This window comes from Manduca sexta, chromosome 5 (assembly GCF_014839805.1).
Source record: "Manduca sexta isolate Smith_Timp_Sample1 chromosome 5, JHU_Msex_v1.0, whole genome shotgun sequence".
NCBI classification, from domain to species: domain Eukaryota; kingdom Metazoa; phylum Arthropoda; class Insecta; order Lepidoptera; family Sphingidae; genus Manduca; species Manduca sexta.
The window spans coordinates 5,778,498-5,803,057 of NC_051119.1; the positions used below are offsets into that span (position 1 = coordinate 5,778,498).

At 34.0% G+C, this 24,560-nt stretch overlaps 1 protein-coding gene across 1 annotated transcript; it reads left to right on the forward strand.

Annotated features, from left to right (window-relative positions):
* Positions 1–2,992: 2,992 nt before the first annotated feature.
* On the forward strand, positions 2,993–16,324 carry LOC115454138 (the record flags this gene model as incomplete). The annotated part of the gene is given in 5 exon segments (XM_037445404.1): positions 2,993–3,094; positions 7,213–7,321; positions 8,503–8,649; positions 12,090–12,224; positions 14,623–16,324. Coding segments are annotated over 5 exon segments (624 nt in total), but the record flags the coding sequence as incomplete, so codon positions are not given.
* Positions 16,325–24,560: the final 8,236 nt, after the last annotated feature.

Sequence of the window (24,560 nt, forward strand, 5' to 3'; positions counted from 1 at the left end):
CCCTTTTTTTTAATACATAATGTAAGTCAAACGGAAAGATACAACTGCGTTGTAGATTTGTCTCCCAAAATAGCTTCTTTGACCAACTGCTGACAAAATTGGAATGAAAATGTTGTGATTTGTAAGATCATTAAGATTGGTTTAAGTTTGGTTTTACTGGCGTGGTACTATGTATGTATGTGTAATAAGCTTGGTGGAAGCGCCAACCTATCATTTAGTATTGTAGATGTCATAGATTTACGATCAAGTGGATTCACATACTCATTTACAACTTCTATTTTTAAAATAAATTCATTCATGGTAAATACCTATTTGTTTTAAGTCAGGTTTCTTGATTAATTTTTGATTACATCTGATAAATGATATTCTTGTTGAATATCATTTGGAATGTTAGCATAGATTGTTTAGATTCGTAACAAACCATCAAAATTAATAGTTCAGATGTTTCATTTGCGTTTATTGTTATAATATTATCATAGTACGCCGTGAAGTTCGTAAACATCTTTTGCTAATATTTTAAGGTTAGTTTCTGATAGTTTATGACACCTTCAATATTTTTTATATGATATCTAGTAATGCTTATTTTCTCCAGCCTATCATAATATGATGCTTAAATTTTAATTAAGAATATTTACTCTTTATTTTACCAAACCAAGAAACCATATGAATGATATAGTATTTCATTGTTTATTCTTTGACTTGAACCTAGAATCAATGATTTTACAAAATAATTACGATCTCAATATGTTGAGAATTACTCGAAATACCTACAAAGCAGTAAAATTTTGAATAAAATATTCAAACAGTAATTTGTATAGAAACATTACAAATACCAAAACAGCTCATACAACTTATCCATGCTTTTATAATCCAAAAATTACTCAGTAAACAACCTGAATTATTATGGAACGTAATTTACCTCGCCAGAAAGAGGCCCTATCCATACCCATCAAATATTGGAATTCTATCATTGTTTACAAAAGTATGTTTGATTACATCTTTCAAACACAATTTTGTTGTTTGTTCTACTGGAATATGTAATTCTTATTACGTAATATCCAGAAAAGGTCTGTAATTTCCGATATATGTATTCAATATAATAAAGTCAATATGTATTGTGGGTAGAGCGTTGCTGGGGACAGTGGAACTGATCAAATATCGTAGGTATGTGACTGAAACCTCGATCGTCAAAGGCATATCTATGAGAATTGAGACTAAGACGTCGGTGTACTGAAGCGATGTTTGTGTTGAGTTGACGAAGCAATAAGGACTAGAATTGTGATTCAAATATTCAAATCATATTTTGTAATTACATACCATCGCTGGCACATGTACATTTTATAACGTTACCTATTCAGTACGCAGTTACCTATAGAATGCTTGAGGTTAGTTGAGAAACTTGTGAAAGGATCTTCAATTTTTACCACTGATATATAAAAAAGCCAGGTTTAAAGTATGAAGAGAAAACGGATCATTAAAGGTCTTATTGATAATAAGCGATAAGATGGGTCTAAAAAGTAGCCAACATGGGTACCCACACTTCGAGAGCTATTTTCGTTTTTTTAGGTTTACTCTGTCATTAATATTTTTTCTTGTTACGTATATTTTAGTACATGGGTCCCACGACTAAAAATACATACTGTATAATATTTCTGTCTCAAAATTTCTTCATCTATGACATTCATTCTCTTTAATCTCGCCTCAGACTTTTTTAAGATATGAATACATAAACAGATGATTAATAAAAAACTCTTTGGTTTACTTACGATCTAGGCTATGATTAGGAATTCTTATTTCAAAATTACAGATATTTGAATTTTATTTGTCTAGATTGTGATACATGGTTAAATCTACATCACATGCTCGGTTGGGTTTAAATCTATCTTTAAACCCACGTGTAGACGTCATTTAGAAAATGGGCTTTGATTAAAATCTGATAGGTTTTCTGATGTCTCATACATTTTCCAATAAAAATAACCCCGCCATTTTCGTTTTCAAGTTTATTTGTTGAATAAATTACTAAGGCCTCGCCAATATCGGAGACTGAGGTATTGGTAATTGTAAATATGAATTAGGGTCCCTAGCCGGTTTGAAAAACTATGCCAATAGATTTAGTGAAATACAATTTCCACTAGGCAAATATTAAAATATCTTTTTTTACGGGTACAGACAAGTGGCCCTACTCTACCTGATGGTAAGTGGAATGGGGTCCAATAGAATATCGATGGACAAGAGATGATTACTCCTCGGCCGTGACACAATTGTGCTGGCCTGTTGGAATTGGACATACACAGGCTGATCTCGGAACGCGACACGGAACGCGAAAATACGTCAATGATGGTTCTGGTGGAATGTAAACAGTTGTAATATACTGATTAATGCTTTAGAATACTAGCTTTTGCTCGCGGCTTCGCCTACGTGAAGGAGTTTTCCAGGATAAAATTCCGCTATATATTTTCCCGGAATACAAAGTCTATAACCTTCCCAAGGTCTTAAACTATCTCCATACCAAATTTCATAAAAAGCTAGTAGATTTTGAGCAAATCTATAACATACAGACAGAAAAGGGGACTTTTTTATAATATGAATGGATTTCATAGAGTCGAGCGCAGGCGTCGTTGTTCCGCCTCGTCCGCTGCTTGACGTAACCTTTATGAACAATATTTTTTTTCATGACATAACTTCAACTAGCTTCTTATGGTAGCTTGACCTGTTTCAAATTGTTTTATTGTAATAAATATTCCACTAGCTATGTTTAACCAAGCCGGGGTAAAAGCTAGTATTTCCATGTTTAAACTAAAATCAGAAGCATTGTTTGAAGTTGTAGCTGCTCGCTATCTCGTTTATACAAAATTCACAACAATTTTCTAGTTCTATAATAAAACAACGAGTGAAACATTTCAAAATTAAATTAATTATTTATTGAAAATTGTTCTATTTTGTACAAAACTTGTTAATGTTTAATGGAAACTCAAATGAACTATGTTTTCAGGTAACTTGGATAAGGAAAAAGGACTATTCCCTACTGTCAGTTGGTTTAGTAACTTACAGTGCTGATAATCGATTCTTCTCAGCGCACGGGAGACATGTTAAAGTAAGTTTTATATCATTACCATAATCTTTTATTAAAAGAAATATATATTCGTCTTAGTGACGAGACGAGCGTGCCGTTCGCCTGATGGTAAGCGATACGACCGCCCGTAAACAGTAGAAATACCCAACCTTGAATTACAAACTATTGTTATGTAATTCACTGCGCTCGCCATCCTGAGACATGAGATGTTAAGTCTTAATATGTCCAGTAGTTACTGCCTACAATACCCTTCAAACTAAAACACAACAGTGACTACATAATGCTGCTTGGCGGCAGAAATAGACATTGCGGTGGTACCTACCCAGGCGGACTCTCACATATAAGAGGTCTACTACCAGTAAAATTATAATGTAATTACCATAATGTAAGTAATTATAGCCAAGAATAGACGCCAATGTTTGTGTCATTACTGATACGATATCAACATCATTACCATAAGGATCATTATCAACAGACGTCAGACTTGAAGATGATTACTGTCATTTACCTAAGGTTAACCATACTGTAGAGTTTCATTCATTATAATTTTTATTTGGTAGTGATGATACAAAATCATTACCATCCGTTTTATATGTTAGAAGCATGCCACGATTTGTACATATACGTCATTACTTAACAGACTTATATAATAATATCAGCCCTGTATTATTTACGGTCCCATTTCTTGGCACGGGCCTCCTCTACTTATAAGAGGGATTAGGCCTTAGTCCACCACGCTGGCCTAGTGCGGATTGGTAGACTTCACACACCCTCAAAATTATTATAGAGAATTTCTCAGGTATGCAGGTTTCTTCACGATATTTTTCTTCATTGTTAGAGCAAGCGATAATTCACAAAGAATACACACTTAGAAAAATCAAAGGTGTGCGCCCTTGGGTTTTGAACCTGCGGACATTCGTCTCGGCAGTCCGTTCCACACCCAACTAAGCTATCGCCGCCTTAGCAATAGACTAAGAAGATGAGAAATTATTTATAACATTCTACTAATAAATTGTTTTGTTCATTACCGTCTACCGCAATAACCAAGTAAACTTTACTTAATTTAACAAGCGTATTAATATTTGAGTTGCTAACGGCAGTTCCAGGTAAATGAAAGTACTCAGAATTTAAGGGAACAGAAATTTGATTAAAACTAGTTAAGTTGGCAAAATAAATTATGTTTGTCAATTACTTTTGACTTTTGAAGCATGAAAGTAAATATATTTGTACTTAGAATTATGGATGTAAGAACTTTTATTTATAAAGTAGAGTGACCGAAGATAGCCTTGTTCCTTATATGGCCCGTCATAATATTTTTTTTTAGTGATGTGATGTCAAAATATACTACTCCTTTTTTTAGTTCTTTTATTCCCTTCAAAAGTAATCGTTATATTTCAGTTAACTTACATAAAACCGTAGTGTACTATTAACTTAAACCTTCTTCAAGAAAAATCCGTTCAGTGGATTTTGAGAAAATCTATCAGATACAGGCAGCTTTTGGGGACATTGTTTTATAACATGTATAGAGATATATTTTCATAAAACGATTTGTTCGAACGAATCAAGTTCTGATAGTAGGATAATACTGCTATGGAATTAGATCATAATCTTCACGATATCGACTTAATTATGAAACAATGTCTCATTAACGATAATTATGTACACACGGTATAAGTTAATTATGCTTCAATTGGCAACTATTAAACTAATTAATATTATATGTGACATTAATTAACATGCTGGAAATAGACAAAGCACTGGTGGTAGGTCTCTCATATTTGAGAGTCCGCCTGGGTAGGTACCACTGAAATGTCTATTTCTGCCGCCAAGCAGCAGTGTGTAGTCACTGTTGTATTCCGGTTGAAGGACATTATAGCAAGTGTAACTTCTGGACATAATAAGACTTAACACATCATGGCTTTGGATGGCGAGCGCAGTGGAATACCAAACATTACTTTGTAATTCAAGGTGTTGGATGTTGTTCGTACTGCTTATGGGCGGTCATATCGCTTACCATCAGGCGAAGGGAAAGCTCGTCTCGTCATTCAAAGCCATAAAAAAAACATAATGCTTGTATGTAATAAACAGGCTCGAAGTACCTCCAAACAAAAGTAAAAAAAAAATGAATTTATAATCGTGATTAAAATTAAAATTGAAAACAAACTTTTGTTTTACTAACAATATGAACTGAGAATTGTTTTTTGCGTAAAATGTTTCCTAACCTTTTGTTTTAATTAAAGTATTTGGATTCGCAGCTGCGTCAGAGGGACCAGAGGTTCGTCCCAGATGTAATGAATATTTTTTTATGAAAATACAGCCTTACGCTCGCGGATTTTACCACGTACAATACATATAAGAATAGCTGTACCCTATACCAAGTTCGGTTAAAATTGATTCAGTAATTTAACCCTGAAAGGGTAGCAAACAATTTTACATTTATATTAGTAAGGATATTTGTTACAAGTCAATGTTACTAATAAATGGATAGAACCGCTGAATAAAATTTTGTAAAATTTATGCTGTTATAAATTAACATATTATCAACAATAAAATTCACGCAACTATTTTTAGCTTTACTTAAGAAATATCTACGTTTTTTTAAGTATTAAAATCGTATGTGGCATACAATAAAGTATTTTCATACATTCATTCATAAACATACGCAAAATTCGGATTTATATTCAACATGATTATGATTGAAGTATCTGCCAAGTTTAGAGCTGTTAACCGTACCATCAGGCTACTACAGGTCAACAGCGCATTATTCTAAATGCAGTTGAAATGTAATCCGAGCATTAAACAGTACAGGATTAGTGCTGCCAACCAATTCAGTTATTGGCAATGACAGTTGTTTGGATAAAGGCCAATGCCGAACTGTATTATTGATTATGGACAACTTTTGATAGGCGTGTTGGTTAAACAAGGTGTTTGATTGTTCTTCAATTGTGCTTTAATAGCTTTAATGTTGATTTTTTTATTTATTAATTTCGGAGTTTTTGACCAGCAGGATATGCCAACATATAAGATATGTTGGTTTTATAGGGCAAGATATTGAGTGACTAACCTAAATTTATAGATATTATAGGGCAAAATATTGAATGATTAGCTAGAATTTTATGAAAAAAATATATTTATAAAAACTCAATTTCATACGTCCTCACGCGTTGGGGTGAACCAAAGAGAGAGAGTGTTGCCAGTAAAACAAAAACCGGCTTATAATCATTGTTGCCCGTTATATACATTATAACTGGCAATAATAATTTGTTTATCATAAACCTAGCATTTAATTACTTGAAAAGTAGGTTCGCGTGGAACATAGCTGTTACCATGTGGGTTACACCTCTGCCTACTCTTCAAAAGAGAAAATGGCGTGATGCTATATCTGTAATATTGTTAGGTATTTATCAGACACCAAATAAATTAGTATTAATCAATAACACCTTTAATTTAATATTTCTCCAGTTCACGTCGGTACAAACACGCCATTCCTTTTTTTGGCTCGGGCACACAGAGTGTTGCCACATAAAATATGATATTGCCAACACAAATGTTTACATGTAATATCAAAGACTACTCATTGATACGGAATCAAATAAATGTTGTCATTGGTCAAAAAATAGTACAATATTAATTAATATCGAAGCCGAAATGAATCTAATTATCAACTGTCCTGACAAAAAGCAATAAAAACCCACATCACTCAGACCGGCCACGCTATAAATGAAAATTAAACACCAAAATCCATTTGGACAACGCTAGACAGTTTGATAACCACCGTTTATTGTCAACATTGGAATCGCTTTCAACGACTCATTCCCTAGAGGCCCTGATAAAACTTGTCTTGTTCTGTTTAATTTGCAAATTAACACACGGCTGACTGGCGGTGGTTCCAAATTTAAATTGTTTCTCGAATTTTGTTTATGATAGATAAATATTTGCGCGTACTGGTTTCTGTGTTTGAAATTAGAACAAACGAATAATGAGGTGATTTTGAATTTAGAATTCCCGTGATATTTTGAGCAACGAGATTATAAATAAACAGGAGTACCAAAGAGGTAGATTGACTGCAAACTTTATCTCGTTCTCAATTGGTCTATCTAGTGTCTATCGATAGGAAATAATAATAATCTTTGTTACAGGATTGGGCATTGCATATACGTTTCGCGACGTCAGCTGACGGTGGATACTATGAATGTCAAGTCCCGACGCATCCACCAACAAGTATATTCTTCAAGCTTGTTTTAGTAGGTGTGTATAAAAATACTATATGAAGTTTCGTATTAGGGTTCAGATAACACGCATTTCGCTTCAACTTGCACTACCTTATTATACATAGGGAATAATAGTGAAAGAGAATAGTCTGATCACGTAAGTGCGTCGCGTTCCGGGATCAGACTGTGTATATCCGATTCCAACAGGCCGGCATAATTGTGTCGACTGCTGAGGAGTAATCATTTCTCGTCAGTCGATATTCTATTGGACCCCAGTAAATTTACAATCAGTGCAGTAAGGCCACGTTTCCGTGTCCGTATAATAAAAAAAAACAAAACGCCAGCAGCTAAACTATAATCGGACAGAAACAAAAATACCCACTTCCATCTAAATCTGATTCCGAAACTGAAATTGGTAGTAGCATTATTCTCAGTAATTATTTTGGCTACATTGCATTGCAAACGGCAAATAACACAGTTCATAAGCAGAAGCATACACAAAGAGCTATTTCATCCGAATTCTGATTTCAAGCGACAGAGAATGATAGCATTATATTAGTTAGATATTAGACACGAGATAAACTGAATATTATGATTAAATTCATAATTTTTACATCATAATAAGTAAATCTTCAGTAGTCAGCTACACTAACCAAATTAACAACATTAAGCATTTTACTTAGAAACACCAACATGCTGAGGCATTAGATAACATAACTTTATGAAACAGCTGATTCCGATTTCAGAATACGATATTCCAACTAAAATTATTCTGAACATGATATTAACGATTAACATTAAAGTTATAGATCCTTCGTGTTGAGTTTTTGGGTTAAGTCACCATGTCGGGCAAATTCTAGATTTTTCTACTCAGTAACAGCACGAAGTCTGGAATTATGTCCAATAAATGCCAAATCGTTCGAAACATGAGTAAGACAACATCTTTGCCAACACAATGAATTCTTATGTCTACGCGAATGTTAGACATTAAATTAAACTATTTTTCGGTATTTATCGCGGTTTTAATATTTTGGTTTTCCTTCGTTTCGAAGACTTTGCAGTCATGGTCATGGGGAGGACCATGAAGGGATAGCCGCTCCCGTGACCGCGATAAAATTCGAAAAATATTTTAATTTTAATATCTTTGTCTTCATCTAAAAAAGATTGTAATGATGTGTATGTGTACTAATATTATAAATAAAAATTTCTCATCAATAGCCGCCTACGCTGAGATAGTGGGTGAATCAGAGAAGATAATTCACGAGGGTTCGATGCTCCGGCTGGTGTGTGTAGTCAAGAGGTCTACAGAACCACCGTCCTACGTGTTCTGGTACTTCGAGAACAGAATGATCAACTATGATTTAAGTAAGTAAATATTTTTCTAGCCAAATGATTTGAATTCGGGGATATATTTATTATCGAGTTAGGAAGACGGTGCTGCTAAATATTGTCTATGTTCTTGCTTGGTCAATGGCGGAGGGGTACGCTATTTGATAAGTAGTAAGTATATATTCAATATAAGAGGTGATTAGGTGATCTGATATTAGTGAATAATACTATTACAAGAATTAATTTAGTTTTTCGTATTCATGCGGTAATGCATGAAAACATTGATGAAGGAGAAGCGAGAGAGGCATACCAGAATCGTAGAAAGTAGCAATCCATAGCCACTGTGTACCTATGGAATAGAGGCGTTATACTACATACGAGGCGTGATACGATATACGATACATATGTGTGTATGAATGTAATTTTGTTTTCTGGTCTATATCAACTCTAGTCTGAAATCATGTCCAGTAAACGGCAAAGGGCTTACCTTCTATTAAAAGAGAAATAACATATCCGGTAAACCTTACGTCTAAGCATATTCTTGAAAACCGAAATTTATGCTATAGAAGTAAATAAAGACACTGTTGCTATTAAAGTTAAATCTCATAATAAAGAAAAAGATATGAGAAATAAACTAGCAAACAATTTGAACCTAATAAATATTTGTTTAATACTAGAACCGATAAATACCTATGATATATAATAAAATAACTCGATGTCACAACAAATCACTAAAAATGAAGGAGCGTACTTCCAACCAGAATTTAATTCATTAACTTAACATCGAGGTGAAAGAATTCCAAAAATGACATCATTTTTCCATCAGTCGCAAAGGCAGCGTTTGTTGAATTTAATTTTCGATGTAAATAAAATATAAATGTTCCAATGGATGTAACAATGGAAATATCTCCCCTGACGCTCGGTTTAAGGTAAACTTTCATGAAAATACAACGTCGATAAAAAGTAACGATTCTGGATTACATGAAACACTGGAAACTTCGAGATAGTCAATTGGAACCCGTGTGACGTAGTGATTAAAAAAATATCTGTATTTATAATTAAACGTATATGTTCCCTGTAGATTCCAGAACCGTTAGAATGATGTTTATGGAATTTTAAGGTATAGTTAAAGGGCTTTATACCGTCTACAGTGTATATCCGTGTCTTTGCACTTACAGACGTTCTAACTGATGGACAGCTTTGATAGCCATACAAGTCAATTTGGATTGTTTTTACTTTTTTTACTTATACCTCTACCAAACATGTAATTCGATTAGAGCGCCTGTAATTAAAGGAATTGAACTCCCCCATAGAAGGAATAGAGCCCCTTACTATAATTTTCAGGTTAGTTCATGGACCGCCAGAAGTCTTCTGGCTTTAGATAATTAGTGCTACCTGTGGAAAGCCAGGCTAGTATTTTACAATGTATCTATTTGTATCGAAAGTTTAGCCAGCATCTGGTTCCAGATAATTAATGCTACTCGTGGGAAGCTAGGGCGAGCCGCTAGTATTTTACAATATATCTAATTGTATCGGAAGTATTGTCATAGTACCTTAACTACACATCTTCCTCTTATAATATCTTATTTACTTAAATCCCATCACAATACGTAAAGTATACGAGTAACCCAGATGGAAACTGGCGACCTAATTTTAAAAGAAATCTCCAAGTTGCTCGATGCGCTGCTCGGATGGACAGAACGGAGAATGCTCTTCGCAAATCTCGTAGAAACTCATCAATATTGATGGTTAACGTTCAAGCTGTTTATTGTCATTAAATTTTCTGTTTTATGAAGCAGTAATATTATTTAGGACACATGAATATTTTTGGATTTTTGACAGGAATAGATATTTTGGAGACATCCATCATTCCTACATATCTTACTTAATAAGTATAACCAAACACCCGATATGCTACAAAAAATCAGTAAGTAAGCCTCAAAACATCAAATAAGACAATTCTTTAAAGATGGAACCTAGTTCCTATGATCTATCTAAAGTTAATATACGATTTTCAGTGTCTAATAATTTCTGTAACTATCTCTCCAGATCGAAGTGATATATCTTCTTCTACAGCAAAGGTCGGCGCCACGCGGCCCACGAACGTTTTGTTTGTGGCCCGTATTTTTTTTGTAATAAGGCTTAAAATAAATGTATAAAATTAAGAATAAGCGCATCTAAAGCTGGGTTTCTAGGTTTAATGTTATACCTATGACCTGCCTTTAGTTTATTTGCCATCTTATGGTCCTTGCCTACTAAAAGGTTACCTACCGCTGTCCTACAGTATTAGTTTCGTAAACAAAAATTCGTGCCAAATGTCCAACCAAATAAATGCTAAGAGCATTCTGAATCGCATACATCCGCGCGGTTCGTCCACTTATTTTTCTTATTGTTCAATCCAGACGAAGTGGCTGGGGAATTACGTGAACAAACAAAACAATACCAACAATGTTTATAGTAATCAATATTTGTATAAGCTAGTTAATTGGATTTGTACGGAAAACACCTGTGTACGTCACATTTTGAAAATAGAATAAAATATCGATAAAAGATGACGAAAAAAAGTAAAAACCACAGACAAAAAAGATTTTGAAAAAAGAATTTCATAAAAAAAATAATTGTATAGGTCACATTTTGAAAATATAATTAAATATCTACAGACGATGACCAAAAAATAGGAAATACCACAAACAAAAAAAATAACATAAAAAAACAACAGATCGTTCATCACTTTGCAAAATAGGGCGTACGGTTTTGACGACACAAAACCAAAGAAGGTTTTACAATTGGGTTGGACTAAAAAGGCAAGTATTTAGGTCACTTGCGTGCTATCAATCAAAATCTGACGCCAATCATACAATTCCCTTTGTGCTTGATATAAAATCTCTTTTTAATCAATAATTGGCTGACTTCGTTGAATTCCATTGGCTTTCGAGTAACTGCGACCTACCTACCTCACCAATTGCTAAAGCGTAGTCTTATAATCACTAAAACTAATTTAGCAGCAGTTCATTTGTCTAAAGTAATTGTGTGGTATTTGAATACTAAATAGGGCAATAGATAAATGAATTTACAATTTTTAAAATGTGTGTGTACAATTTTTAAAATTATTAAACCTCTATAGACTTTTGGATTAAGTCCACGCAAAATCAAAAAAATCGCTTTTAACCCAACCGTAAATAAGACAATTTGTGAACCTACTTTTTCGAGTACATATATCATTACGGTTTTTTTTATTTGAATTTCGAATTCAAATAAAAAAAAAACTAGTTATCAGATTTTATTGCGGATTTTTATCCAATAATTTTGTGCTGACGACCCGTGACCATGAAGGCATCAATTCTTCTAAATGTCAGGAGAAAATAATAATAAAATTCCGCGATAAAATGCAAACATATTTTTATTATTCTAAAATTCAAGTAAATATAACAAACTAAATGACTACCTTCGAAATTTAAATTCCGCATTATTCGTAGATGGCGTGAGCGTGCACAACGGGCGACAGACGAGTGAGTTGGTGATTGGCAAAGCTGAGCCCCGCCATGCTGGAAATTACACGTGTGTACCCGCCAACGCGAAAGCCGCTTCGGTCACAGTACACGTTGTGCAAAGTGAGTAATACCTGAGATTATTATTTGTTTTGGGTAGCGCATAGCGGGGGTGAAATTCCCTTTAACGTATTTTCGATATTCAAAATGTGTACATATTTCTATTAAGACTGGATGGTTACTTTATATGTGTTTGTATAAGTTGCTGGCCTTATTCAGCGAATCGATGAGAAAAAAATTGGGCATTGAAAATTAAACACATTGAAAAAGGGAAGTATATGTCTACGTTTTTGGTATGAAGTCGTTGATTAGTTTACTTCTTGTTTTATTTGTTTTTGTAAAGTTACTGACCTAATTAAGCGAATAGATGAGAGCAGAAAAATCAGGCGTTCAAAATTAAACACATTAAAAAAAGGGAATATCTCTACGTTATTAGTATGAAGCCATTATTACTCCTTGGAATCCACCAAACAAATTTTTGATTGGTATGGAGTTTGCATAATGATTGTAGCTTGTTCAAATAGTTTGGCTGTTTTTCTCTATGCAATAATTTGATAAATAGAAAAATATTTAGCTTCAATTTTATTTACATGATAGGTTTTCCGTTATTTTTTCAGATTCAGAAGTATTTATGTACAACGAAATTCAATATTCGGAATTAATATTTTTATACGAAAATAATAATTCACCTCTATTCTTATTATTTCAAATGTTGAATTTCCTTGAAAACTTATTAATAAAAACACCAATGAACTATAAAGCTCCTTTTTTATGTCAGTTAAATATTTTTTTTATGATTCTAACCTATAAATTCTAAATACTTAAAACCCTCCAACAAGACATGAACTACCTCTATGGCGAAGTTATATTACGGTATTCAGTGCTGAGGTCTGGGGTTCGATCCCTGGGTCGGGCAAAGTGATATTGAGTTTATTATTCAGTATCCGGAGTCTGGAATTTGTGCCCGATATGGCGATAGGCTCGCCACCTATCACATCATGGGACGGAATACCGCCAAATGCGTCTCTACCTATCCCTTCGAGGATAAAAGGCGTGTGACTATGTCTTCCTCAAGATTCTTTAACATAATGAAACCTGCATCAAAATCCATCCTACATGTTTCGCAAAAATAACTATTAACAAATAAAATTCCAGGCTCCGACATCTGCAAAAATGAAATAGGATTCAACCCTAAAAGGACTGAATTTATTCCGACTAACAGTAAAGCCGACAAAGGGTTCATAATGCTAGTAATTCAGAATTCTCTGACAACTAGGACAATTGTTCGTTGCTTTACTGAAACGGATAATTTTGAGTTTTAATTAGACTTACATAAAGCTTAATGTTGCTAATATTATCAGGTCTGTTATACTTTCGTTTCGTTATTACGTTTTCTCATTACTTTGACATGAGATTAAATAAATATTTTGTAAGGATCGCAATCGTCTTAGTGAGTTTTCTTTATAAAGTTCATATAATTAAACTTAATATTAATTCCGAAACACAAGTTTTAAGTTATAATTATTTTAAAAAAAACTTTAAGCTATTTAGTATATAATGTATACCCGATTATAACCTATTTTGTATGTAATAAATTAAAAAAATAAAAAATAGTTGAAAGGAATACGTTTGTTGTGTAACGTTAGTAATTAGGTGTTTATATCGGGCTGTTTTTACTATGAGAAATTTGTATTTTTTTATGTCGAAAGGGGTGTATCATGCCTTTACCCCTTTGGAGACAGATGTGAATATATAATATAATCATAAATGGAATATTTTTATAGGTTGCAGCATAATGAATCCGTTGCATAGTAATTGGAGTAGCATTCAGATAGAATACGATTAACAAGATATGATTATCTCTCGCCAATCGATATAATGCCACCCTGTTTAGAGCCGAAAATACACAGCCCGATCCTGGAACGCGACACACTCGTGTAAGCCAATATGGCGGAATGTTATTTCAAGATAATTATAGATTACTACCTTTTACTCGCGGCTTTGCTAGCGTGAGAGTTTTACGGGGTAAAGGTCTACATATTCTCCTGGGAAAGAAAGTTATGGCCCTTCCAGGACCTTAAACTATGTCCGACTTGATTTCGTCCAAATCTGTTAGTTGGTTTTTGAGTTTATCGCTTTGAGACTTTGTTTTATAATATATTTTTAGAACTTTTTGAAGAGAACAATTCCATCATACATGATTAGTGCGTAACTTTAACCGTTTACGCAGCGCACGCAACGGATGCTCTCAAAAGAAATATTTTTTCCAATTTTTACACTTTTCATTAATGATCCACACCTATTGGTTGTAGCGTATTGTTATACAGCCTAGAACCTTCTTCGATAAATGGGCTATCCAACACTAAAACACTTTTCCAATTCGAACTAGCAGTTTCTGAGATTAGCGCGTTTAAACAAACTCTTCAGCTTTATATAATAGTATAGATTATATCTTCCACAGGTGAGACACCAGCAGCGATGCAACATGGAAACAACTCCGCAGCATCTAAGTTAGAAGTGGAAATACTCACAATATATACTCTTGTAACAATATCTTTGATTCTCATACAAAACCATCGTGACTTCGGATAACGTTGTTTTACTATTGTAAATTTGCTGTGTATATTGTCGTTTTAAAATGTATTTACGTAGGCGGAGTTATTGTATTTTTAATGTTGTTACCAGGTGTTAAAGTTGAATTTACAGTAACAATTCTTAAAAATAATCATATAGGTGATGTGAATATTTAATTTAGCGTTTTGTGTTATTGAATGATGTTCAAAGGTGCCTTCCTCAATACTTGATATAAATCAGTGAAATATGAAAAATACCAGCATTATAATGTATTATTTTTTTACGACAAAGTGACCCCTCTGCTCCTGATGGTAAGTGTAGGGGGGTCCAATAGAATGTAGAATACCGAGTGATTACCCCTCGACAGTCGACACAATTATGCCGGCCTGTTGGAATCGAATATGCACAGGCTAATTCCAGAACGCTACATTTACTTGGGCCACTATGGTGGGTTTTAACACCTTGTGTACGGTGGTCGCTATCCGGGCGGATATAATATATATCCTACCACCAGCAAAATGCTAACAGATTAAAAGCCTTATTTGTATGACCGTACGATGAAGACTAAGAGGTAAAATAGGCCAAACTCGGCTTTGTTTCTGGGTTACTAACTGTTTTTAATACAAGGTTGAGAATATCAAGGTGCATTGTTTAAAAAATACCACTTCTGCACCGCGGCGTAGTTGTACTGCATGCGCGGTAACAGCGCTCTGAGGTCCTCGGTTCGAATCCCGGGTCGGGCAAAGTGATATCTGGCTTTTTTTGCTCAGTATCAGCCTGGAGTCGGAAATTTGTGCCCGATATGGCGATAGGCTCACCCCTATCACATCATGGGACGGAGCACAGTTGGAGAAAAGTGGGTGCCCTGGTTGCGCCTCTGCATACCCTTCCGGGGATAAATGCGTGATGTGTATTTGTTTTTGTTTAAAAAATATAAACAAATATCTACGCACATAAGTATAATGTTTAGTGTTATTTTGTGTCGTGTTTAATCAAAGAATTTTCATAAATTAAATGGTCTATTTTTTTTAAATCCATAAAATGAATATTATTTAGATTCCGTCTATTTTTTCTCTACTATCAATTCGGAAAGCAGTTTCCACCAGAAAAGCATTGGCATACCTCCATTATAGCTTTTTGCGAAATCAGTTCACAAGTATAACGTATAGTCCATAATACACAAAATACATTTAGTTGTTTACTTTGTTTAGAGCAGTCCATTTATTTATTTGCAAAACAATGGATTAGCACGTTTAAATAAAATAATATTATCTTGTCTTTATAAGTGGATATTTTTTATATAAATTATACTCACCATTGTCTGCAGTAAGATCAAGGGTTTTTTATCGTCTACGCGGGCAAATCCGTCTTTTTGCAATTACGGGCCTTCTTATCGAAGGACAGCTTTGGCAGCCATATAGATATAGGCGGCGAAAAATCTTCTATTAACCTAATTACTTATGAAATCTGTCCTTCGATTAGAACGGACGTAACTGCAAAAAGACGGATTTGCCTCCGTAGACGGAATATGCCCCTTGACCTTATTGCAGCAATAGTCAGTATAATTTATGTTAGAAATCTCCACTTATTTTGTTATTATTTTGTTTGAACGAGCTAATCTTTTATGTTTTTCAAGTGAATGCACCGCTCTAAAAAATATAAACAAATATATATTATTTTTTATTCGTATTTATACAGTATACATTATACTTTTGAACTAATTTTGAAAAGAGCTATAATAGAGTTTAATACCAATTCTTTTCTGGTTGACTCTATTCCAAATTTATAGTAGAGTAAAAACTTACGATATCTAAATAATGTTAATTTTATGGATTTGCCCCTATTGACGGGATAAGGTGCCCTGACCATATTTCTTTATATTTTAACATAAGCTAAGTTTAATATAACATTTGATTACATAATTAGGACTATAACATGAATCCCAGGAAATTAAAGTACTATACTCCATAATAACTGATAGGTGTGTAATATCTATAACCAACCAGCGAAATTTTATCTCATAAGATATAATTATTTCATCCCGTTTAATCCCTGGAAGGAGCTACGGCTCGTTTATTTTAATAGCTGCCGAACATAACGAGATGTAACGCACGTGTCAGCAAGATGTCATCTCAAAATGGAGGCAATCATCGGAGTGATCAACTTTGTAATGGTTGAGTTAATTTAATTCTTGTTTTATAAAAAGGATTGAGAATTCACCCTTGGATAGTATAAAGGCGATAATCTGAGATTTTTTGGTAAACCGCAAAAAACATGAAAAATATTTTTGAATTCTTCAAGAATTTCAAGATTTCTTTATATTAAAAAAATAATCGATTGAAATCACTATTAAGTATATTTCAAATGTCATTAAGGCTTAAACATTATTTAATTTTTCGTCTTCAAATGTAAAGATCATTTAACTGACTATTGATATGAATTGCTGACAACTGATAAACAGTGGAAGCCTTATTAGGGAAAATATCGAAGTAAGACATAAAACAAAAGACGGTGTAGAAGCTATCTACCCATTCCTGATTTAAACATCCATGCAATAATCGATGTTTATTGATAATTGTATGAATAATTAAATATCGATTATTGTTTTTGTAGGTCTCTAATATGCGATAGTCCGCCTGGGTAAGTACCACCGCAATGTCTATTTCTGCCGCAAAACAGCAGTGTGTAGTCACTGTTGTGTTCCAGTTTGAAGGACATTGTAGCCAGTGTAACTACTGGAGATAATAAGACTTAACACCTCATGTCTCGGGATGGCGAGCGCAGTGGAATATCAAACAATACTTTATAATGTAAGTTGTTGGATAGTGTTTCTACTGTTTATGGGCGGTCGTATCGCTTACCATCAGGCGAACAGCACGCTCGTCTCGTCATTCAAAGCAATAAAAGAATATTAATGATAATACGCATGAATTACCGTTCCATATCCGTCGCCATATGCAAGCGTTCGTACAAATACAATAACTCCGCTTTAATATTTTATATTTTACGAGAATTGTAATTTATAACAGTTAATAAAAGTATACCAAGCGAGTACAATAATGTTAATTGTAAATAAAATATGTGAAATATAATATTAATTTAAGAGATTATGTAATTACATTTAATTTTAAATTAAGAATAAATATCAATTTTGAATTTAACGTGCCAAGCTATATTGTTTTATTTGTTCATATTGAATACGTATGTATACAGATTTGTTCAGAAATATCCTAAAAGTGAGGATTATTCAAGATTCATAAATCCTATATACACACGCTTACACATTAATTCAGACAAATTCTACAAGTGAGAATTATTCAAGGATATAAATTGATTCATAAATCCCTTAATCACGTGTTGAAAATTGAAGATATTTTAACAATAAAAAATAATAGGCAGACGCTATAATGAGAAAAAATAACACGAATACACTGGCAATACCTTGCATCAAACACGACACAAAAATACGACTTTTATAAATTGAGAGTTTCTTTAAATAAGTTAGTAAGCAAATTAGTGTAAATCTGACATCGTTTATGCTGCGCTTTAAAGCACTCCTAGGCGTTACTGGGCGCCCAAAAAAACTACTTTTTAGTTATCTTTAGTTCAATCTAAATTAATGTTTAAAATTATGAAAATAATACCCACAGTTGACATTTCATGTCTGTTACATTATTTTGTCAGAAAAGATCCTTATTTTTATAATATACAAAAACTTCACCCACGTACACTCACGGCCAAAGAAATATATTGTTGTACATTTATCTTAAAATCACATTCTATCCCACATTCCTTTGTGTTGCGTAGGCAGTCTCTCGTATGATTCCTTTGCGTCACTATAAGAGATGTAACGAGGTGTGAAATACTGGCAAAGTACAAATAAATGTAGTTATTGGTTTATTTTGCCCCTTATAGATCCGCATACAAAATTTGTGGGCGTTTTTGTTATTTTTATCTAATTTGAAACAGGAACAGATTGTAACTTCTGTGTTTATTATCTGTGATAATTAAAAGCGGCGATTGCCTAGTTGGGAGTGGAATGGACTACCGAGACGAATGTTCGTAAGTTAAAAACCTAAGGGCCTGTGACTTTTCTAAAAGTTTGTGTGTAACCTTTGTGAATTATCGCTTGTTTTAAAGATGAAGGAAAACATCCTGAGGAAACCTGCATACCTAAGAAATTCTTAAAGAATTTTGATTGTATGTGAAGTCTGCCAATCCACACGTGGCCAGCGTGGTGGAATACGGCCTAGTCCCTCTCGATAGTAAAGGAGGCCTTTGTCCTGTAATAAAACGGTATATAATACAGGGCTGATTATTTATTTTGCTATATATGTGAAGTTGAACTGCTGGAGAATGCCGCCTCTACATTAGGAGTCTACCTCTACATTAGGGTATGAAGTCTTAAATAACTTCGAATGTAGTCTAAAGGACTACCAAGATAGTAGCGTAACGGTAAGTATATTTTGGTAAGTGTGTTATTATGAGACGATAAAGCCGCATTATTTTAGTTTATAGCAGTAGAACCAGTGATAGACATTCTTTAAGACAATGAAGTCGATCACTTTATACTACCAAGCTTGCATATAAACAGTTGAAACACAAAAACCTTTAATTTGCAATGTCGCATACAGTTATTCTTGAAAGATGACATAGCCACCCAAGAACACTGTACAATTACTAAAGAAATTGTATATTTTCGTTACCAATATAAGGATATGATGTAAATGAAGTGCTCAATATATAAGTCGCTTGATATATGTCGTGAAAACAAAGTATATAAAGCCTCGGAAGAGTTTAAGCCCCCAAAGATGTATAAGAGTCCGGAAGTCTACAGGTGCGTGAAGTATATAAGGAGAAGTAAGTATATATATCGTAAGTATATTTCCCAGTCACATAGAATCATTTTGAAGCGGCGATAGCCTAGTTGGTTGTGGAACGGACTGCCGAGACGAATGTCCGCAGGTTCAAATCCCAAGGGCACACACCTCTGATTTTTCTAATAAATTATGTGTGTATTCTTTGTGAATTATCGCTTGCTTTAACGGTGAAGGAAAACATCGTGAGGAAACCTGTGCATACCTGAGAAGTTCTCTATAGGAATTTCGAGGGTGTGTGAAGTCTACCAATCCGCACTAGGCCAGCGTGGTGGACTAAGGCCTAATCCCTCTCAGTAGTAGAGGAGGCCCAGGATAATTCACAAAGACACACATATTTTTAGAAAAGTCAGAGGTGTGTGCCTTTTGAGATTAGAACCTGCGGACATTCGTCTCGACAGTCCGTTCCACAACCAACTAGGCTAGCGTCGCTTGAATTTTGGTTTAATGATTTTTTTTTATACATAAAAAATGCCAAGGCATATAAACATACATAGAAACTACTGCGCGCTAATGCAAATATACTCTGTTCCCACGAGTGCTCTCGTTTCTATAATTAAAGTGAAAGTAAGTACAGTTAGCAAAACAAGTTTACCTTGAACAATGAATTTGTGAAAGGGTTTAATTAGGGCAGGTCGCCACTGTCGACTTGCGCGGGACCCGGCTTAACGTGGGATTCAAAAGACGCATTTTGTTTAATCAGTAAAGCATTACACTGCGGTGTTTTAGGAGAATTTATTTTTAGGTTAGAGCTAAAAACAAAGTCTGTTGTAAAAAATATTTGATATTGTATCACATTCAACAATCTTAAACTACAATTAAATTAACTGTAAAATCAAAACATAGGCTACAATTTGTTAAATTCCCACATTATTCTATCATCGGAGAGGCTCCAATTATTACATTGCTTAATTCCATAAACATTTTTCCAGTATCAGAGAAGAATGAAATTATCAAAACAAACGCTATCTGCAGTAGAAATTTCTCAGATTATTTAATGAGCAACTGCGAGGTTACGTCCGCGTGAATTGGCTTCCCACTACAAAATTCGCTTTAACACTTTTCGGCACTATCGCTATCTATTTAAAAAGTAAATAAATAGGAGCATAAAACTGGGATTAAAATATAGTGTGGTATGGTAATCCAGGAGGTGGACTACCCGTGTGCCAAATTTCATCCAAATCCGTTCAGTCGTTTCCGCGTTTAGTTCTAACAAACATCTCAAATTCCAAATATTTTCTTAAACTTTTGCATTTATATTATTAGATTTTGTTCGTAACTTCGCTCGCGATAATTTTATATAGAATAAAAGTCCTTATATATTTTCGGGTTAATAAATAGTATATCCTTACTAGGATCTGAAACTATCTTCATCTCAAATTGCATCAAAATCCATTCAGTAGTTCTGAGACACGGCGGGTAATTATGTTTTAATTTAAGAACTAAGATTTTACTACTAATGTTTTTATAAGAAGAAAAAATACAAATCAATCAACCGATGGTGAGTGATCGTCATCTTTAAACCTCGACAATAATTGAATCGTCGATGCGTAGAGTCTTAAGGTAAGAATAGGTTCCCGAAGGTCCCTAAACCCAGCGGCTTGGAAATAATGTTTTCTTGTTCAAAATAAACAAGGCATTCAAGATCAAAGTGTTCTTAATACGTTCAACGTGTCGTATATTGTAAGAAAACTCAGTTTTAATAGTAACTAGGTGTTTAAGATATAGTAAATATCTAGTAAGTAATGTTTACTGGTGGTAGGTCATATATGAAAGTCCGCGTGGGTAGGTACCACCGTAATGTCTATTTCTACTGCCAAGCAGCAGTGTGTAGTCACTGTTATGTTTCGGTTGGTAGGGCAATATAAAATACATTCTACCACCAGCAATAGTATAAATCAGATGTCTATCAAAAGCATTGAAACTGAATATTTACGTCATTTGTAAAGCTTTAGTATGCGGATTAACTTCAGATAGTTTGAGTTACTTTGTTCGTAGTGATTGATAACGGTTGAGTGGCGACAGACTCTGTGCTCAATTAGGTGAAGTTACCAGATCATTGTATCAAGTAGGAAATTTACAAAATAATGAGACTGTAATTGAATGTTGAGAAAAATTGGAGTGACGTGATGAATTCTAAAGCAAATCATAAACTTCTTCTCGTTAGGATTATAAGTCTACTCCGCAATTTGCTATTATAGACTAAAGAAGAAAGTATTCTTCTTGTTATTCAATTAATATTTTAATGATAACTTCAATAATTAAAACAGTGCTTTGGTATAATAATTGTAAAAGCAGCGCCCCTAGTTTTATAAATTTAAAAATCAACAAAGATATCCCAAAATTTGGTACCAGCTCTGATTAAAATAGGCAAAATCTCATAATAAAGTATAAAACTCACCTGGGACTCAACCTTAATTCACCGTGATGAAGGCCACAATACAACTGGGGCATAAAATCGATAGAAGCTAGAATCTATTTATATCAATGTCTAACAGCAAGCTGTAATACAGGAGGTAATAGTTTTATTGTATAACTTGCTAAGTGCTTCTTATAGCGAACCGACATAGAGGGGAACCAGTTTTATATAGCCAAGATTGCCTTTACCTATCCGACTGAATTTAATAAGATCACAGGTTAGTGACTCCACTGTTTCTGATGTTAAATGGAATAGGATCCAGATAGCGTTATCTGACGAGAAATGTATGTCCTTCGTCAGTCAACATAATTATTCCTGTTTAAAACCGGATATAAATAGGGTGACTCCGTAACGCTAAATATTGACGTGGGCCATTATGGTGGGTTTTACTTGGCACCTAAAGGCAAGTGGATCAGCAACTGGATGGAACAGTAATTTAGAATATTTACTAGCACAGCAAAATAAAATCTTAATATTAGGCAACGAAGATTATGGAGCGGAGGCCACGAACTGGCAAAGACAACGTCGGATGTTACCCACGAGGCGGACAGATGACCTAATAACAGTCACAGGAGATGGATTGAGCTGGATGCGGGCCGCTTCCAAAACATCGATCTGAAAATCTGAGGAGGCCTAAGTTCAGCAGTTGACATCCTGTAGCTGAAGATGATGACCTTTAGCCAACATGAGATATAGCATCTCTCGAAAGTTGATAGATTTCTGCTAAAATCACATGTAAACTTTTTTTTTTGTTTACTTCTTTGAATGAGGAGACGAGCTTGCTGTTCACCTGATGATAAGCAACACGAACACACAAAAACAGTAGAAACACCATCCAACACCTTGAATTACAAAGTATTGTTTGGTATTCCAACGAACTCGCTATGAGATGTTAATTTTTATTAAGTCCAGTAGTTACACTGGCTACAAAGTAGCCTCCTAACTTACCTTGCTTTCTTTACTAGAAAACTTCTTTACTAGAAATTGAGACCCACTTGAATTATGTTTTCCCCAATTTTCCCCTTCCGGAATAGATCTTTGATATTTGATTTAGTAATAGAAATGAAAATTATATCACAGATAAACAAGTCTTGAACAAACAGAAAATTGTAGTGGTAACCGAACGGAACACATTGTAAACATGCCTAAATTATGAAACTCAGTAATAACACGTAACTACGAAAACAATGTGATTTTAGCAGAATCCTCTGCTTGCGTGGAAACAACAGAAAATACAGAGTTCATACACTGAAAATTGTAAGTAGTTTTAGTCTCTCGGCGATGTATTGTTAAAGTTCAAAAGTTCTTTTTGTTATATTCTTTTCAACTAACCGCGATTAAGGAACTAACTTGATAATTCACTTTTGTTTAATTCTGTAAAAGTGTAAGAATTTCCTTCATGTTTCGATTTTTACATTGTTCATATTTTTAACAATTTCCATAATATTTTAACTGACTTCAAAAAAGGAGGAGGTTCTCTATTCGAATGTATGTTTTTATGTGTTTGTCACCGACAGGCACCGACTCCAAAATTGGTAACTAGTATATAGGATGTAAAATTATTTTTTGGTTTTTAGTGATTTTTAAAGGCGGCTTATTTTTTTTTGTTATTACGTCTTTATGGAATTTTTATATTGTTGTTCATCTTTTTAGGACACCATCATTACTCAAATCAACTTCGGTAATCTGTAAAGAAACAACTAAAACTAATAATAATAATAATAGGTCAGCTACTTGAAATTGTTACACAAATGTAAGCTCTGCAATTTACTTGATAGACAGTTCTAACGGTACAGAAAACCTTTTAAAGCTTTCCAATAAAAATACTTATATTTCAAAGTGAATTTCCAGGTCTAACCTATTACGAGGTAATGAAAATAGCTCAAAAATAAACAGGTTCAAAGCATCGAACGTCAGACGATCAAAGGCACGTGCGTATTCGATTGCACTTAACGAGATGTCAGCTAATTACCTCGTGTCATCTGTAATCAAAGAGTCGTTAGGATCAACCAGTGTAAGTTGAGCCCCGCCGTATTTGTACTCCGGTAAAAATTAACGGACGTCCGTTCATTTGCATTTCGCTTTGCACAGCCCGCAGAACGGGAACAATGATAGCTCAGTTTAGTTTTTCTTTTGAAACCGCGTTTAGTTATACGTTTTGATTGCTGAAGGGGAAAATCTACAGCAAAGGAACTAAGTCGGTAAAATTAAAGGGTATTCAGATTCAAAAGCTTCCGCTGTGCTATTTTAATTTTCATCTTAACTGACAGTTTGTGAATGTAGTTTTAGCTTTGTGAGGATTTTTGTTGTGACGACAATTAGGAATAGTAGCGTATATTCAGGTTTACTGAATTATTTTGAGTATTCAGTTATCTCTTAATACATTTTTGACATATATAAAGTTAAATTTAAAGTTGTATTAAGTAAGTATATTGTACTTTTAATTTTGGCAACGTACCGATCCAGATTACCAAATTTCTTTTACTTTACTGTGATTGTTAATCAAAAAAGTGTTTTGACTTTTGGCTG